The sequence below is a fragment of the Cupressus sempervirens genome, chromosome 8 (assembly GCF_028749045.1).
Source record: "Cupressus sempervirens isolate cs-2001-9-10 chromosome 8, ASM2874904v1, whole genome shotgun sequence".
NCBI classification, from domain to species: Eukaryota; Viridiplantae; Streptophyta; class Pinopsida; order Cupressales; family Cupressaceae; genus Cupressus; species Cupressus sempervirens.
Genome location: NC_143125.1, coordinates 452,657,440 through 452,677,406, shown reverse-complemented (window position 1 = coordinate 452,677,406; position 19,967 = coordinate 452,657,440). Strand labels below are relative to the sequence as shown.

Below are 19,967 nucleotides of genomic sequence, written 5' to 3'. Positions count from 1 at the left end.
GACTCCAATATCTTTAGGATGGGTTGACTGGCATAACACAACTTCCTAGACCAATTGACCTTTCATTGACACCAAATTTTTAGATGAGTTGACCAACATAACAAAAATTGCTAGATTATTCATTATTTTAACAAACTTTCTTAGGATGAGTGGAACTAGCATCAAGATAAGACAACTTGTTATTTTGTAGAATCTTTGTTACTTCATGGACCACCTTGTAGGATCTCTCTCTCTCTCTCTCTACCAAAAGTATGCATGAAGACTCATTGTGCTAAAGTGGGGTATAAATATAACATCATAAATTATATCCTTATACAACTTCAAGCTTAGGTTTCGTTTTGGCTTTTCCAACCTCCTATGCTTGATCATGTTTAATTCTTCTTGCACTTGTTTAAATTTTGACATTTGCATTGCGTTTTTGACCTCTATAATCTCACCTACATCAGACCCTCTTTGTCCTAAGTTAGGGTTTCCTTGTATGACATTAGCCTAGGAAAAACATTCCCAAACCAAAGAGGCCCAAATTCAGACCATCTAATGATTGTATTGTAGAAGTAAGAAATTTAATTCTATGTTGGCTAGCTTCAAAAATTTGAATATGTTTCCTAGGGAGAGGTATAAATCATGACCTAGAATTACATAATTTCAATTTAAACTTTTGAACTAGCACCATGGAGAAGCTGAAGGTCATGATTCCTGACCATCTTAAACGCAGTCTATTTTCCAGCGCTGCGGATGATCTCCCCTTCACTTGCTCTGCACTGCTTGATCATCTTCATTCTTCCCGGCAGTTTCAAAAGGTGTATCTTCTTTGAAGGCTTGCAAGTTTGATTTTCAGTGGAATTACAGTAGTAAAGAATACAATTCGCTTCAAAGTAACTTACTTGGGTCTTGCAATGCAGATTGTGAAACAGTTAAGTGATCCGGTTGTCACAACATGTGGAAAAGATCAAGTTGCTGCATCCCAGTTGAGAACTGACGGAAACGCTGCATTTGCTCAACGAGATTACCAACAAGCTTTAAATTGTTACACAGAGGTTCTCTCTCAGAATTTCTGTTTTTATGTTTTTACTCGTAAATCTTGGGTACGGTTATGCTTTGCCTTTTGATTTGACGAGGACTTTAAACTTCGATCAGAACTCATAATCACTATGTTACAATCTCGGTCATGTCCATTTAGATGCCATTCATAGATTTGTAAACGTGGAACATGCTTGAATGTACCTAAATATTTACAACACGGCAACGCATGTGTAGACCTTATAAAATTAAATATTGACCTCACCACACTGTAGTTATGGGTCGCCTAAATACTTCGAAGGAATTTGGAATGGGGTTGCGCTCTTGCAATGGTATCCTATAACTACAGTATTGTTATCCCTTGGATGAGATTTCTCTTGTTTAAGCTGGAATAATGATGATTTTATTGGAATCACTGCCCAATTAAAACATTCCTTTTGGGCAGGTGGGCCTGGAGATGTAACTAAGTTGCTACACAGATTATTTTACTCGCCAATATCAATCACAAATTTACTTTCAACTTTAGCGATGTTGGTGTTAAATAATCCTTACTAGATCTTTCTGCATTAGTTAATTAGAGTAGTTTTTGGATAGTTTAATTTTATAACTATTTTTTTAGTTTTCTTCTAACAGTTCAGACTGTATATAATCTTTACATTTTCAAATAATAAATTTCTGTGTGTGTGCACTTGTTGAATAATATTTTTTTTGGGTCTATTACAGTGGTATCAGAGCCAAGTTGCAGAACCTGTAGAAAAACTACGGGCTCTGGCATTTTAGTTGTGATTGTGAAGTAGATGATTTTAAAAGTTTTGCTTCAGTGTAGTATTGAATTAAAAAGTAGAATTTAGATTAAACAGTAAATTCCAATGCATTCTTTAATTTCAATTGTTGGAATAGTTCTTTGTGGTAATTTTTTTTTAATCATGAATGGTTTTGGAAAGTTAGGAATACTCATATTTGTATTGATTTGTGGGATGATGTTTGTGAAAGCAAAGATGATAGTGAAGAGCGAAAGCAACTTACAGACGAAAAAAACTTGTCATCTGGAAGAGTAAAGACAAAAAGGCTTATGCTTCGATTGTTGCCTCCATTACTGAAGAGCTAAGTAGACATATAATCTCTTGTAAGACTGCATTTGCATCATTAAAGAAACTCAAAGATCTGTATGATTCTCATTCAGAGCTTGAAATCATTCAATTGTTAATGAAGTTATTCAGCTTAGAGATGAAAGATAATGATCCAATGAAGCTAGCCTCTGAAATTAGAGCGATATTATGATATTGAAGAGCGATATTATGATATTGAAGCCACAGGTGTAAAAATTGATCTACAACTCTCTGTTTTTATTAAAGCTCTTTATCCTACCTATTCACGCTATCTTGAGTCTTTTCAAGCTAGTGAAAAGCTGAAGGACATAACATTTGATAAACTTGTGGAGAAAATTGCAGAGAGAGGAAAAGCCTTTGGAAAGAAGACATCACTTTCAAATGCTGAGACTTTGTGTCTTGCACAGCAGAGGCAGACATCAAAAGATGAATTTTCTAGACAAGACACTAGCCATAGAGTTCGTGGGAGAAGACAATCTAGATGTAGGTGTGGTAGAGGTGATAGACAACATTCTCAGCCACAACATCAACATAGAGATTACCATCATAGAGACATCCAACTGAGGACAAACAATCTATGCAGCGCTATAGATGTGGAAAAATAGGTCATAGTGGCAATCTTTGTCAAACTCCTTGGGAGAAGATTTGTGGCAAGAAAGAGAAACAACCAGACAAAGGTAACCCTCCTGAATCTGCGCATTATGTTGTAGCACATTGTAATTTGGGGATTGAAGAAGTTTTTAGTACTTCATATTCTACTTTGAATGGTACTTGGTTGTTAGATACTAGAACCACATGCCATATGTCATTTAGAAGAGATTTTTTTGAGACACTCAATGATCAAGTGGATGGAGTAGTATATTTTGCTGACAAATCTCAGTTAAAACCTTCAGGGATTGGGTCTATTAAACTTAAATTACCAGGTCTTGCTAAGTACATAATTTCTAATGTTCTTTATCTTCCACAATTGAAGAGAAATTTGATATCCCTTGTGCATATTAGACAGCAAGGTCATTCAATACATATGTTTGATGGCATCATTGAGATTAGGCGAACTGATGATCATGTGATTGTTATGACTGGAGTAGAAGATGGCAAACTTCTACAGTTGAAAGTTACTTCATCGAAATCTCATAATACTACAAATTTCTCTCAGCATAGTGGTAATTTGTCTTCTAACTTGTTATGGCATTCAAGATTTGATCACATTAGCTATGATAGTCTCAGAATTGTGAAACAAAAATGAATTCAAGGACTTCCCATTATTCCAAAACAACATGATGTTTGCATTTTAGGCAAACACAGTAAACCACCTTTTCATGATTCTATGTTTTGAGCTTCTAGAAAGCTAGGTCTCATTCACTTAGATTTGTGTGGGCCTATGCCTATTCCATCAACAGATGGAAATAACTACATAATGACTTTTATTGATGACTATACCAAGATGTGTTGGGTTTATTTATTAAAAGAAAAATCTCAAGCTTTTGATACCTTCAAAAATTTTCATTTGTGGATAAAAAATGAAACTCAACTCAATATTGGAACCCTTAGGACCGATAATGGTAGTGAGTACACCTCGAATGATTTTGAAAATATCTGGAAGACAATGGTATTGAGCATCAAACAATTGTTCCTTATAATCTACAGCAGAATGACAAAATGTATGAATAGAACACTATTGGATATGGTAAGGTCTATGATGATCTCTAAGAATGTTAAATTGATGTTTTGGGGAGAAGCAGTTCTTTGTACTATCTACATAAAAACTAGAAGTCCTTCTACTGGACTACAAAATAAAACTCCTTATGAAATGTGGCATGGCCATCTTCCAAGTGTCAAGCATTTTAGGGTTTTTGGTTCCACCTGTTATGCTTTAATTGAACAACTAAGAAATAAATTGGAAGCTATGAGTAGAAAATGCATTTTTTTGGGATATTCTACTACTTCCAAAGCTTATCGTCTATACAATGAGGAAAACAGAAAGTTTATTATTTCTAGAAATGTTATATTTCTTGAATTTGAAAAAGATGCACTCACTGTTGACAAACAACTTGCTCATCTTGATAGATTACACTCGAAAAAATTCTATTGTGAATGGGATCTTGAACTTTCAACTCATGAGGGGGGGATTCCCTTTCTAGGTCAATATTTGGAAGTTATAGAGAATGAAGACAATATGAAAGAGAACAGTTTTGAAGAATCTGAAATAGTTGTGAAGAACCTAATGAAAAAGAAGAGAAAAGTTCTAAAGAATCTGAAATAGTTTGTGAAGAATGCGGTGAAAAAGAATGCGAGCCAGGTTGTGAAGAATCTGAAATAGTTTGTGAAGAACGTGTTGAAAAAGAATGCAAGCTAGGTTGTGAAGAATCTAATTCAGAGACTCTTCAGATTGAGAAAACATTAGAGCAACCAATCCGTAGATCAATGCGGACCAAGACAATTCCAAAAAGGTATGAAGATTTTGAATTGAATTTTTCTGTTGTTGATGAACCTTCTTCATTGCAAGAACCGGCAGCCAAGAATGCATGGATAAGTGCAATGCAAAGAGAGTATGATGCTCTCATAAAAAAATGAAACTTGGAGGTTAGTGGACCCTCCAATTGGAACCAAACCTATTTATTGCAAGTGAGTGTATAAGAACAAATATAAAGTTGATGGTTCACTTGACAAACACAAAGCAAGACTTGTAGCAAAAGGATATGCTCAAAAAGAAGGTGTTGACTACACTGAAAATTTTGCTTCTGCAACAAAGTGGGGCACTATTCGAACTTTGTTTTCTTTGGTAGCACAAAAAGGATGGAATATACATCACATGGATGTTAAGACAACCTTCTTGAATGGATATTTGAAAGATGTCTATATTATGCAACCTAAAGATTTTATTATCAAAGGTCAAGAACAAAAGGTTTGTAAATTAGTAAAATCTTTGTATGGTTTGAAGTAAGCTCCATGTGCTTGGTATGAAAAATTAACTAAGCACCTCCTGAAATTAAAGTACAAGCCCTTCAATCTAGATGATGTAACTCTCTTTGTCAAGACAGTCAGTAGATCAATTATATACCTAGTTGTGTATGTTGACGATCTTCTCATCACAAAAAATAATGATGATTATATAGCATCCATTAAGAGAGAGTTGAAAAAGGTTTTTGATATGACTGACTTAGGACTACTTCATTATTATTTAGGTATTGAAGTCATACAAAATCCCAAGTTTTTTTTATTTTTCAGAAAAAATATATTGGAGAGTTATCATGCAGATTTGGCATGAAGATTGTAATTCCGTTTCCACTCCAATGTAGTAAAATCTGAAGATTGTTTCCAATCAAGGCAATGCATTTGAAGATCCAAACAAGTACAAGCAGCTTGTTGGAAGTTTGATTTATCTCACCACTACTTGTCCTGATATTACCTTTGTAGTAGGAATTTGGTCGAGATTTACGCATAAACCATGTGAAGGCATTGGATTGCAGCACAACGAGTGTTAAAATATTTGAAAGGAACTCAGACTTTTGGCATAAAATATTCAAAAGTTTCAAACTTCCATCTAACTGGCTATTCCGACTTAGATTTTGATGGTGACAAAGAGAATGGGGCATCTACTTGTGGTTATTTGATGACCTTGGGATCAGCTGCTATGACTTGGAGATCAACGGAAAAAACAGTACCCACGGACTTTACAACTGAAGCAGAATATGTAGCAGCAACTCAAGCCATTAAAGAAGTTGTATGGCTTAGAAAAATTCTTAATGACTTGCAGGAGAAATAGATGACTTCAACACCTTTGATTGTTGATAACAATTCTGCAATACAATTTGCCAAGAATCCTAGATTTCATGATCGAACCAAGCATATTAATACCAAATATCACTTGCTTCAACATCTTGTTGAGGCCAAAACCATACAGTTGAAACCTTGTTCCACTGAAGAGAAAATCACTAACACCTTTACCAAAGCACTGGGACGTGTAAAATTTGAATGATGCAGAATACTACTTGGCATGACAGATATCTCTTCATAGTAAAAGGGGAATCCTGTATGATCTTTATTTCATTCATTAACTGGAGTAGTTTAATTTTATAACCATTTCTTCAGTTTTCTTCCCAACTGTCTCAATAGTTCGGACTGCATATAATCTTTACATTTTCAAATAATAAATGTCTATGTGTGTGCACGTGAATAATATTTTTTGGGCTTGTTACATTTGGCACGTGTTATAAACTACCAACTCATAAAATGGTTGTATGCCTGGGACATCAAGCTGCAGTATTTTCCTATCACCAATGTAGAAATAAAGAAGTTTGTCATGGGAAAATTCCAAACTACCCTATTGAGATTGAACTTAGTCAAAACCACTTGCCATAAATCTCTTGCAAACTGACAATGCAGTAAAAGATGTGGAATAGATTCCTCTTACTGCTTACAAAGAATGCATCTGTTAAGCAGTTGTAATCCCCTTCTAATGATATTGTCTTGAGTTAAAATTCTATTATGCAGAGCTGTCCACTAAAAAAGTTACTTTAGAGATAAAAAAGGGATTCCATACCTCTCCCCAACATTTATTAGTTCTCCTTGGATAGTAGACTGCAAGTCAACTTTGCAGAAAATTCTCCCTTTCAATCTGTTCTCCAAATAGATTTATCTTCCCTAGTAAAATGAGGGATTCTAACCTTACTGGTAGTCCCCATAAACTCCCTAGCTTTTTAAAGCAAGTACGGTTGTTCCATACAAGATTGGTGAGATCCATCCACCTCCTATCTGGGGAATGTAATCAATCACTTTGTTGCCAAAGAATCTTTAAGCAACATCTATTAACCCCTTAGGCTCATCCTTCACCAATTGAGACATCTTCCCAGAACCTAATACTCCTACCATCACCCATATGTCACTCCAGTTCATATTGAATAGTATTTTTCCATTTCAAAATATTATTCCGAATCTTACAAGTGGGGATACTAGGGGTGCTAAGAACTCCATAGAAACTGCCAGAGTTAAGGTATTTAGCCTCCATAAAACTATCCAAATTCATCTTTCACCCATCTTAGCCATTAACACTTTGTTAAGGACAATAATCTTTCTAATCCCCAACCCTCCAAGATGTTTAGGCTTACAAACTGTGTCCCGGTTAACCAAACCTAATCTTTTCTTTCCTCCACTCCAGTCCATAGAAAGGATTATTGGAGTCTTTCTAGTTTCTCTACTGTAATCCTAGAGATTTTGAATATGGAATGGAAATAAACAGGGATGCCTTCAACAACTAAAGCTTCCCCTCACTGCTAAGAAGCCTAATTTTTGAACCAGCCAATTTCCTCTACATGGGTTTTAAAATGGTGTTTCCATTTTCTAAAATGGTGTTCCAATTGGCTGGGGTGACATCCTTAATAGTAAGAGGAAGATCCATATAGATGCCAAGAAGAGCAACACATTGACAACCCAAGATATTCTTAACTTTATTCTTTGTATTGAAAAACTAAATGGTGCTCTTTTCATAATTAATATGCATATTTGAGACCTTAGCATAATTAGTAAAAAAAAGCCTTCCATTCCCTCACTTTCACAACAAAATTTCTCCCAAACATAATCATATCATCCACAAATTGCTATAGGACAAAGCGGGTAAGGGTGGCAGCATCTTTCACCCCATAAATTCTTCCCAAACAAACCATATTGAGGAAATTTCTACCTATCACCTCAACAATAATAATGAATAGATATGAAAAAAGGGGTCCCCTTCTGTGATCACTTATCAGCACTAAAAGATCCCCTAGGGATACCATTAACAAGGACAAACAATCGAACAATTTCCATACATTTTGTGAGCAAGATGATTAACCTTTCACTGAACCCCATTCTAGATAAAACTTCAAACAAAAAATCCCATGTCATGTCCCGTAATAATGACAATATAGAAATAAATGAAACAAAATACTTATAATAATTATTTTAATGAATATATAAATGGATTATATAATAATTATTACACACTAAATTATGGAAGTGAATAACAATATATAAATCTTATAAGTTCATTATAAATAAATATAACTTAATAAATATTGAAGAATAAATAATAATAAATCTAATAAGGTCACATAGATAATAAATTACAATAAACAATAGTAATAAATAAGATATAGTGCAAATCAAAGATTATTATTATTATAAATATATAAATTGATATGATATTTTAATCAATCTTAATAGATGAACAATCTATTTATAAATAAAAAATAAATATAGTAAATAAAATAATTAATAACTAATAACTAATACAAAAGATATTTATTAAATTGTGAAGTCATGACAGAATTGTGAAAAGATATAAGTATTGGGAAGAAGTGGATGTAATATGAACTACATAGAATGAGGGGAAAGGAAATGGAGGATCTAATTAATAAACACATCTATTAATATGGAGGAGCAGTCATAACAAAGACACATTCAAATGAAAAATTAAGCAGAGATTGTCCAGGGACATTATAGTGGTATCAAAGCACGATCCTGCCATCCTGCGAAATAAAGATAAAATAGAAATCTTATATTGAGAGGATTGCATAAAGGTATATGATATGCTATTCACCTTAGTTTCTGTTGAATGAATGTAATGTCCCCTCTTTAGTTCGACATGGCATTGATCATGGATTTGCCTATTCTAGACTCTCGTAGGCAAATGGTGTGGAGAGAGAGTCAATTCTGCGGATCAGATGGTCATATCTTGCTCTCGAAGAAGTGTTAAGAGGTTATATTTTATTATTGTGTTATTGGGGCCTACATGTTATAATTTTAAGTTGAGTTGCACTTTTTATTTTATAAAATTACTTTATTATAAAAAGTGCATTATAATGAGATTTTATAAAGGATGTTTCTAGAAGTTCTAGCAACTTCTTAGAAAAGTGAATAAATAGAGGGCTGGGCCTCTCATTTGGACATGCTTGGATTTGAGATTTCTTCTACTTCTTCCATTGTGGAGCAAATTTGTAGTCTCTTGGGTCTGCAAATTATTATTTGATCGTTGGGAACGAATCATTCCCTTGGATTGGCGACTTTGAGGGTGTGAAATATCACCTAAATTGTTGCATTTGAGGAGTTGGTAATGCAGCCATCTCATTTGGACTTCATTGAGATTCAATTATAAGGGTTTACTTTGGTTGGAATAAGGGTTTCAGTTGTGCCCTAGCATTTGTGGATTGATTAACAGGGTTTGAAGACACAGTTGTGCATTATTTTCAGACTGCCAGTCCAGGGTTTGGACCCACGTTTTTGCTCATAACTGCTAATTGGCTTGACGGATGAATTTCATATTTTAGGGGGTTATTCAGCAACCCTAGGCGCCCAGATTTATTGCTTTTGGAGTGACAAAAAACGCTGCAATATTTTTATCTAGCAGCCGTACCAGGCCGTACCTGTACGGCCCTGTCAATTGGGCAGCAGCAGCAATTTTGTGAGTCGGTTTGGGGCAAATTGTGAGGTCTTCGTGTGGCATTAATCCAGCATTCATATCCGGCAAAATTGGAGCTATTCCAGGTGCACAAAATATTGATTGCCAAAATATTGCATGTTAAGGATTAGAACAGTCAGCACTGTCATTGCATAAATAGTTATTTCCAGTCATTAATAACTGTTGTAAAAGTTTCGTCATTTGCATTCCAAATCTGAACTGGGTTATTGTTCATGTCATAACATTGCATTGTCAAGAGCTTGATGTATTAGAAGTGCATAGTTGTGACAGTCTCTCATTGTAATCAGTTCTATTTGCTGTCATAAAATTAGAATTGCATTGGACTTCATATTTGAGTTTCATATTGTCATCTATCTCTTAGATTGGTAGTGTTATAATCTGGAATTGTTGTTCATACATTATTGGCATCATATATTGAGGTTTCGTTGTACAACAATTAGTAATATTGCAGCCTTCTTCGGTTACATGCCAACTGTTTGACAAAATTCCTAAGTCCAGTTTGAGGGTTTCAGTGGCCTTTATAGTAAGGGTCTTTACAGTGGTATCAGAGCTATAAGTCCTGCCATCCTGTGGAGGTCTTATAGGGAATTTGGAACAGCTGGATAGAAGGGAAAGTGTTTGACGAAATGTCAAAACACTAAAATCAGAACATTTATGAGCATGCGACAGAAGCTTTATAATTTCCGCAATACCAAAGCAAGACAAGATAGGATTTCAGACCTGCAGAGCGAACAGTCTAGCTCATCTGTACAAGTGGACATAGAATCCAGTCATACAGACACAGGGGAGGTATTCTTTGATCAAGACTACGACTACAATATGGATAGAGGCGGGAGTGCCGGTCCAGATCAGCAAGAGGAAAGATTTTTACAGTTATTAGACACCTTGGCACAGGGACAGCGATTAGCCGAACAAAGAGCACAGGAACAGAATCAGAGAATGGAGCTTATGATGCAAATGATGGCTCGTCAAATGGGGTTGAACGCTAACATAGGTGGAGGAAATAATCAGAATGGTAACAATCAGAATGGGAATAATCAGGATGGGATACATAATGGAGGCGAACAAATTGGGAACAATTTCGGTCATGCACCCCAGCAAGCTAGGACAGTGAGTTTGAGACCTATGATTCCTACGTTCCTTCCTAGAGCTCCAGAGCAGCCAGTACCAAAACCCCAGATCACTGACATACAGGATCAGCTGAGGAGAGATTGGGAAGCAGGAGGTCCAGATTTTACAGCTGCAATCACCTTTAGAGAGTATATGGATGTGCGGATGAAGCATATGCCCCGTGGACATGACAGGACTTAGAGCTATGAGCTACGAAAGAAAGTAGGGAAACTTCAGTTACCATGTTATGATGGCTCGGGGAAGTCTACAGCAAGAGCTTGGGTTCAAAAACTTGACACATATTTTCAATTGAACCTTATGTCTGAGGAAGAAGCTATTAAGTATGTAGCAATTCACCTGGATGGGTTAGCACACGAGTGGTGGCATCATGGTATGATCACTATGGGTCATGCACACATTACCTCATATGTGGAGTTTATGGAGAGACTGATTGAACGTTTTGATAAGAAGGATCCAGAACTCCATTTCAAGGAGTTAGCTCAGCTTAAACAATGGGGATCATTGGAAACATACATTTCAGAGTTTCAGAAACTTGCAGTGTTAGTAACAGATGTATCTGAACGGAGGCTATTGGTTTTATTTATGGATGGGCTAGTTGATCCGTTGAGAGGGTGGATTAAAGCTCTCAACCCTCCCACTTTGCAGGAAGCCATTAAGAAAGCTCGTGACATGGATTCCTCTTCAGCTTCTAAAAATAAATTCCAGGCAAAGAGTTTCCCTTCAGGAAAAGATAGGGACAGGAAACCCTTTCATAGAGAGACACAGCTACCTAAGGAGGAAAGTAAGAGGTTGGACAAGGAGACACTTAATGACTTGCGTAGGAAGAAGCTATGCTTCTATTGCAAAGGCCCGTATGAGTATGGCCATGACTGTCCTATGAGGCCAAAAGGGAAGGCCAACCGAGCAATGTGGGCTTATTACGAAGGCTCAGATTCAGATAGTTCAGAACATCATGATGAGGATCCGGATGAAGCAGAGGGAGAGCAGGAGATAGACAGTGCAGGGCAACAGCAGGGAACAGAGCTACATTTATAGGAAGCACGACTGTCTAGTATCCAGAGAGAGGGATCTTTCAGACTTCGGGGAGTTTTGGCTGGGCAGAAGGTTATTACATTATTGGACACAGGTGCCACACATAATTTCATTGATGCACGATTCGTGGAGAAGCGTGGACTCATTACTGAGGAGTTCGTGGGACTAAGAGTCAAGGTAGCTGATGGATACACTCTTCGTTGTGACAGGATGGTACGAGACCTACCTTTGCGCCTGAACAACTATGAGTTTAAGGCGGACTATCATGTGGTCAACATGGGTGACATGGATATAGTACTTGGAATGCAGTGGCTTCATTCATTGAAGGTGGTTACCCTGAGACTAGAGGATATGGAGATACAATTCGAAGTGAATGGTAGGACTCATGTGCTTAAGGCTATCCGTAATGGAGACATCAGGACTATCTCATTTAGGCGGCTGGAGAGATTAACTAGGCATAATGATATAGAGTGGGCAGCAGTTTGTACTTTGACACCTACACAGGAGAAGCAACATAAGACGGAATATCATCCTGATATTCAGAAATTGAGGATTAAGTACGAAAAGGTATTCAGTGAGATTCCACCAGGCAGGCCACCAAACAGAGGCATTGAGCATGTTATTGAGCTGGAGGAAGGTGCTAAGCCTATCATGATCACACCATATCGACACCCAAAGCGACTCAAGGATGAGATCGAAAGGACCATCAAGGAGTTGCTAGCTATGGAGCACATCCGACCAAGTAAGTCACCTTTTGCATCTTCTGTTGTTTTGGTAAAAAAGAAGGATGGAACTCTTCGGATGTGTGTTGATTACAGGGAATTAAATAAGAGAACCATTAAGAACAGGTATCCCATTCCTCGCATTGATGAGTTGATAGATGAATTGCATGGGGCTTGTTATTTCACGAAAATTGATTTGAGAACAGGATATCACCAGATCAGAGTCCGTGAACAGGATATTGAGAAAACTGCTTTCAGATGTCATTGTGGGCACTTTGAGTTTGTAGTCATGCCTTTCGGTCTGACCAATGCACCTGCCACTTTCCAGCCCACTATGAACAGAGTTTTCCACCATCAGTTGAGGAAATTCGTGCTGGTGTTTTTTGATGACATTTTGATCTATAACCGATCATGGCAGGAGCATCTAGAGCATTTGGAGACAGTGTTGAGCATTTTACAGAAGGAGTTCTTGTATGCAAAAGAGTCCAAATGTGACTTAGGGATGACCGAGCTGTTATATTTGGGACACATTATTAGTGCAGATGGAGTGTGGATGGATCCTGAAAAGATTCGCGCTATTGTTGATTGGCCTCCACCAGAGAACCTTACACAGTTGAGGGGGTTCCTTGGTTTATGTGGTTTCTATCGCAGGTTTGTCAGTGGCTACACACGACATGCAGCTCCCATGACAGATCTACTGAAAAAAGGGGAATTTGTGTGGACTCAAAAGGCACAGGACTGTTTTATGAGATTTAAGGAGATAATGACTATGTGCCCAGTTCTAGCATTACCTGATTTCACGAAGCCATTTGAGCTTCAATGTGATGCATCTGGAGAGGGAGTAGGTGCTGTACTTATGCAGAATAAGCACCCCATAGCTTATGAGAGCAGGAAGCTCAGAGGCCTCGAGTGTTCATTCAGTATATATGATAAGGAGATGTTGGCCATCATGCATGCTTTGGCCAAATTCAGACAATATCTTGTGGGTAGCAAGTTTTGTATTAAAATAGATCATAACAGTTTGAGGCATTTCTTGGGACAGCGGGACCTGAATGATCGCCAGTAAAAGTGGGTAAGTAAGTTGAAGGCATATGATTTTGACATCTCATATGTCAAGGGAACTCAGAATGTTGTTGCAGATGCTCTATCTCGAAGGCCACACCTCACTCTTATGGTTCAGATATCAGAGGATTGGCGACACTTGATTATAGCAGAGAATGCCAGGGATACATGGGCCTCCAATATAGTGGAGGGAACAGTGATTGATACCAGATACACACTTGTAGATGATTTAATCATTTACAAGAACAGGATTTACCTAGTCCCAGGATCGAAGGTTAAGCAACTGATTTTGAGAGCATTTCACGACTCACCGACAACAGGCCATCCCGGGTACTTCAAGACTTACAGGTCAGTTCGAGAGCGGTTCACTTGGAAGGGGCTGAAAGCTGATGTTTTGCAGTACGTTCGAGAGTGTCTTGTTTGCCAGCAAAACAAACAAGAACACACCTATCCGGCAGGGTTCCTACAGCCACTTCCGATCCCTGACAGGAAGTGGGAGTGCATCTCCATGGACTTTATCACAGGTTTGCCCAAGGTACAAGGACGGGATTGTATTTATGTGGTGGTAGATAGATTAACAAAATATGCTCATTTCTTTCCTATCACCACTACCCACTCAGCAGCTCAGGTGGCAGAGGTTTTCTTTCGGGAGGTTTTCAGATTGCACGGATTGCCTCGGAACATTGTGAGTGACAAGGATAGCCGTTTCATGAGTCATTTTTGGCAGGAGGTATTCCGGTTATGTGGCACGGAGCTTACACCTAGCACTAGCTATCACCCACAAACCGATGGTCAGACGAAGATTGTGAACAAATGGGTGGAAGGGTATTTAAGGAATTATGTGGCAGCTCAGCAGCGAGCTTGGGTCAGATGGATATATCTCTACGAGTATTGTTACAATACTACATATCACATCACTATACAGATGACACCCTTCATGGCACTTTACGGTTATGAAGCACCTAGTTTCTTGGATTTGTTGTTGGGCGACAGCCGGGTACCCAGTGCAGGAGAATTATTACAGGAGAGTAAGGATATAGTTGCTACTCTCAAAGATAATATTGCGAGAGCTCAGAACCAGCAGAAGCAGTATGCAGACCAGAAGAGGACTGAGCGTAGTTTTGAGGTGGATGATATGGTTTACCTCATGTTGCAGCCATACAGGCAATCTACTCTTAAGAAGAGTGGTGCAGAGAAACTCAAGCCACGCTATTACGGACCATTCAGGGTTATTAGGCGAGTTGGTGAGGTGGCTTATGAGTTGGAGCTTCCGGCAGACAGCAGGGTGCACAATGTGTTTCATGTGTCCCGCCTCAAGAAGGCGTTGGGTCAGAATGTGGTGCCTTCCGCAGTATTACCTCCTTTAGACGATGAGGGAAAATTGATTTTAGTGCCAGAATCCATCCTGGAGAGCAGAGAAAAGCAGCTTCGCAGAAGAGTGATCAGAGAATACTTGGTTAAGTGGAAAGATCTACCTGTTGAGGATGCAACTTGGGAGGGGGAAGCTATTTTGCAGCACCCGGCGTTGAGATTGCTTGAGGCCAAGCAATTTCAGGAGGGGCGGACTGTAATGTCCCCTCTTTTTAGTTCGACATGGCATTGATCATGGATTTGCCTATTCTAGACTCTCGTAGGCAAATGGTGTGGAGAGAGAGTCAATTCTGCGGATCAGATGGTCATATCTTGCTCTCGAAGAAGTGTTAAGAGGTTATATTTTATTATTGTGTTATTGGGGCCTACATGTTATAATTTTAAGTTGAGTTGCACTTTTTATTTTATAAAATTACTTTATTATAAAAAGTGCATTATAATGAGATTTTATAAAGGATGTTTCTAGAAGTTCTAGCAACTTCTTAGAAAAGTGAATAAATAGAGGGCTGGGCCTCTCATTTGGACATGCTTGGATTTGAGATTTCTTCTACTTCTTCCATTGTGGAGCAAATTTGTAGTCTCTTGGGTCTGCAAATTATTATTTGATCTTTGGGAACGAATCATTCCCTTGGATTGGCGACTTTGAGGGTGTGAAATATCACCTGAATTGTTGCATTTGAGGAGTTGGTAATGCAGCCATCTCATTTGGACTTCATTGAGATTCAATTATAAGGGTTTACTTTGGTTGGAATAAGGGTTTCAGTTGTGCCCTAGCATTTGTGGATTGATTAACAGGGTTTGAAGACACAGTTGTGCATTATTTTCAGACTGCCAGTCCAGGGTTTGAACCCACGTTTTTGCTCATAACTCCTAATTGGCTTGACGGATGAATTTCATATTTTAGGGGGTTATTCAGCAACCCTAGGCGCCCAGATTTATTGCTTTTGGAGTGACAAAAAATGCTGCAATATTTTTATCTAGCAGCCGTACCAGGCCGTACCTGTACGGCCCTGTCAGTTGGGCAGCAGCAGCAATTTTGTGAGTCGGTTTGGGGCAGATTGTGAGGTCTTCGTGTGGCATTAATCCAGCATTCATATCCGGCAAAATTGGAGCTATTCCAGGTGCACAAAATATTGGTTCCCAAAATATTGCATGTTAAGGATTAGAACAGTCAGCACTGTCATTGCATAAATAGTTATTTCCAGTCATTAATAACTGTTGTAAAAGTTTCGTCATTTGCATTCCAAATCTGAACTGGGTTATTGTTCATGTCATAACATTGCATTGTCAAGAGCTTGATGTATTAGAAGTGCATAGTTGTGACAGTCTCTCATTGTAATCAGTTCTATTTGCTGTCATAAAATTAGAATTGCATTGGACTTCATATTTGAGTTTCATATTGTCATCTATCTCTTAGATTGGTAGTGTTATAATCTGGAATTGTTGTTCATACATTATTGGCATCATATATTGAGGTTTTGTTGTACAACAATTAGTAATATTGCAGCCTTCTTCGGTTACATGCCAACTGTTTGACAAAATTCCTAAGTCCAGTTTGAGGGTTTCAGTGGCCTTTATAGTAAGGGTCTTTACAATGAATTATTGGTAAGTGTAATTGCATCAATCTACAATGAAACATGAAGAATGATTCTTAAAAATATGGAGGTACAAATCAAATAGGAAAAGAATCGAATAGAGGGAAGTTATAATTATATGCAACAACTAGGATTAGTCGCTATAGCTAACAGAGTGACCATAAAAACAATTGAGTAGAGCCACAAGTGCAGTAGATCATAAACTAGTGATAATAATTGATTTGGAAATTAATAGAATATTAGAATAGACATAAAGTGAAGAAGTTGACGAATCAGTGAAAGATAATAAAACTATAACCAAAGACACAATATAAAAATGAACAAAATATAAACATTATGAGTAGTGGTAAGTATGAGGGATAGGCAGAAACAATATTCTCAGACATAGGATAGAGGTCTGAGGCGTGAGGCATGACAACGAAAAACAAAGACAGGCTATTCATACTACCCAAAGACCTCGTGGTGATTGGATAAAAGCATCCATGTTAGCTTCAGTGAAGGGAAGTTGAAGCAATAATCCTCTGAGTGGAAGAATATTAAGTTAAAATGATAGCAAGTTCAGACATGTTGGAAGCAATGCCATCGAACAAGAAAGAATTAGGATAAAAGTTAGGCAAGTCATATTTGTTTATAAAGGTACCGATGAATGTTAAGAAACCAAAGTCAAACAACTTAACCAATAGCCTTCATGCCAATTAACTTTTGAAAGGTGGAAACCAAATTCTATAAAAGGAGTCAAACAAGGAAGGAAGATGAATAACAAGGATACCCATTCTATCACATCAACGTGTATGGGGAATAAAGTCACCGCCTATTTAAAAAAGGTAATGAAAGGTAAATTGTATTTATTGTATATGGTTAGTGAATTAGTAAACAAAATAATAAAAAGGGCAAGTGTAAATATTAATAATACAAGACAAATATAATGAAGATATAAATCATAATAATACGAGGGAATGACATGGAATGGAGAAAATAAATAACATTTTAAACTTCAGATCCAATCAATCTCATACATATATTAATGTGCATGAAGAGATATACTGATAAATTCATGGTGCAATATCTATTTGAACGAAAAGTTATTATCAAGGGACACTATAGTGGTGATACTATTATCATTATAGTTGATTATTCTCAATATTATCCGAAGTATGATTTATTATGATCTTCATTCTTAAGTACAATGTTATCAAGGAGCATAGTTTGAGTCTAATATAATAATAACTAATGTTGTTTTTAATTCGTGGATAAGTTTATAAGCCCTCTTGCATTAGCATGTAGTGGATAGGGAGTGTGCACAAGAGGAGGAGTAAATCGGTCGTGTTGGGGCAAGAGAATCCCAATATGGTTAGAGATCCAAGGGAGCTCTAAATTGAGTGTGTCCAAACTTGAGTAGCAGTAAATCTACCATCTGCTACAAAACTAAGTACATACCGTGTGGGTGGTACACAAGGGGAGGAGTAAATTGGTCACATTGGGGCAAGAAAATCCCAATATGGATAAAGGTTTGAGGGAGCCCCAAGTTGAGCGTGTCCAAACTCGAGCAGCAATAAATCTACCATCCAAAATGGAATTAAAAATGTACCTATAGTGGGTAGGGAGTGTACACAGGGGGAGGAGTAAATCGGTCGCATTGGGGCAAGAGAATCCCAATATGGATAAAGATCTGAGGGAGCCCCAAGCTGAGCGTGGCCAGACTCGAGCAATAGTAAATCTACGATCCACTATGGAATTAGGGCACCCTATTGTAATACTAGCTAAAATAATGTTGCTAAGAGATATATCTTCAAGAAATTTTGATTTCCAAAGAGAGGAAAGGAGCATGGCATTTACGATGGAAGTTGGTAAAAAATTTCTTTAACCTTTTCTTATTTCAATGTGTAAAAAAGTAATCTAACAAAGTTCTAACGTGCATACTCTGTGTTTACATCATGCCTTCATGCACTGGTGTGTTTGCTTCGTGTCTTCTTTGTGTCTTCATTCATTTGTGTGACTACCTAGTGTTTGCATTGAGTCTTCATGCATTAATGTGTCTACTTTGTGTCTTCATTCATGGGCTATCATATACTAACATGTGCACTTTTGCAAGAATTTTGATGCATATACAAGGAAGAGAATGAATTTGAGGTATGAATCAATTGGAATTGCATCAATTTCCCAAGGACAAGCAAATTTGAGAGCGGTGGACTTGTCATGTCCCCTAATTATGACAATATAGGTCAAAAAATAAAAATGAAACAAAATATTTATAATAATTATTTTAATGAGTACATAGATGGATTATATAAGAATTATTATTGCATACTAAATTATGGAAGTAAATAACAATATATAAATTATATAAGTTCATTATAAATAAATATAACTTAATAAATACCGAAGAATAAATAATAATACATTATTGAGATAATAAATAATAAGAAATTTAATAAGGTCACATAAATAATAAATTACAATATAAAATAGTAATACATAAGATATAATACAAATCAAAGATTATTATTATTATAAATATATTAATTGATATGATATAGTAATAAACCTTAATAGATTAACACTCCATTTATGAATAAATTTTGTAATAAAATAATTTAATAACTAATATAAAAGATATTTATTAAATCGTGAAGAATCATGATGGATGGGTGAAAAGATACAAGTATTGGGAAGAAGTGGATATAATATGAACTACATGAATTGAGGGGAAAGGAAATGGACGATCTAATTAATAAATACACCTATTAATCTGGAGGAGCAATCATAACAAAGAGACATACATTACATCCCATTTGACTCTATCATATTCCTTTAAAATATCCAGTTCAAAATCATACTCGACAATCGACACTTATCCATGGAGTGAATGATTTTGTATATCAACACTACTGCATCCTGAATTTGTCTTTTGGGAATAAAGCCCTTATGATAACCACCATTTGATCCATCCAAAAAAGGCTTAATTCTATTAATCAAGAATTTCAAGAATATTTATGAGGGTGTTATAGAGGCTAATTGGTCTAAAATTAGTTTCTTTGGCTCTTGAACCTTAGGCATAAGAGTAATAAAAGTGTTGTTATCTTTCTTCAACATTTTATCCATCCTTAGGAAATCCTTCATGGCCATCCTTTATGTCATGACTCATCACATCCTAGAACTCTTGAAAGAAGGTAGGGGAAGCCGTTCGGCCCCGATGCCTTATAGGCACCCATAGAAAAAACAACCACCCTAACTTCCTCAATAGAATCCGAAGCAAGAATCTGTTCATTATCCTCATGACTTATGGTTCTTGGGAGATAGTATAAAAGGTGGACTTCAATACTGTGAAGCGTAAGAAGGCCAAGGTCACTATAAGCCTGTTCGAAATAATTAGTGGCCATTTCGCCCATCTTATCATCTTCATCAACTTCCTGATTTTAACTTTTCAGTAAGCATTGTATTGAATTCCTCTTTCTGTGCCTACTTGCAA

The 19,967-nt window shown here is 37.0% G+C and overlaps 1 protein-coding gene across 4 annotated transcripts in view; it reads left to right on the top strand.

Moving 5' to 3' along the window:
• The first annotated feature begins 399 nt into the window (after nucleotides 1-399).
• The window catches only part of TPR9 (Tetratricopeptide repeat (TPR)-like superfamily protein), a 213,803-nt gene continuing 194,235 nt past the window's right edge, over nucleotides 400-19,967 (top strand). For 2 of the 4 annotated variants that reach the window (XM_089798058.1, XM_089798057.1), the window contains exons 1-2: nucleotides 400-800; nucleotides 903-1,037. In XM_089798058.1, coding sequence (XP_089654184.1) covers nucleotides 672-800; nucleotides 903-1,037 — 264 coding nt within the window. In that variant the 5' untranslated portion in view covers nucleotides 400-671. Of the gene's footprint in view, nucleotides 801-902; nucleotides 1,038-2,148; nucleotides 2,337-2,471; nucleotides 2,807-19,967 lie in introns of those variants that run through there. The other 2 variants (XM_089798060.1, XM_089798059.1) reach the window with 1 other exon arrangement.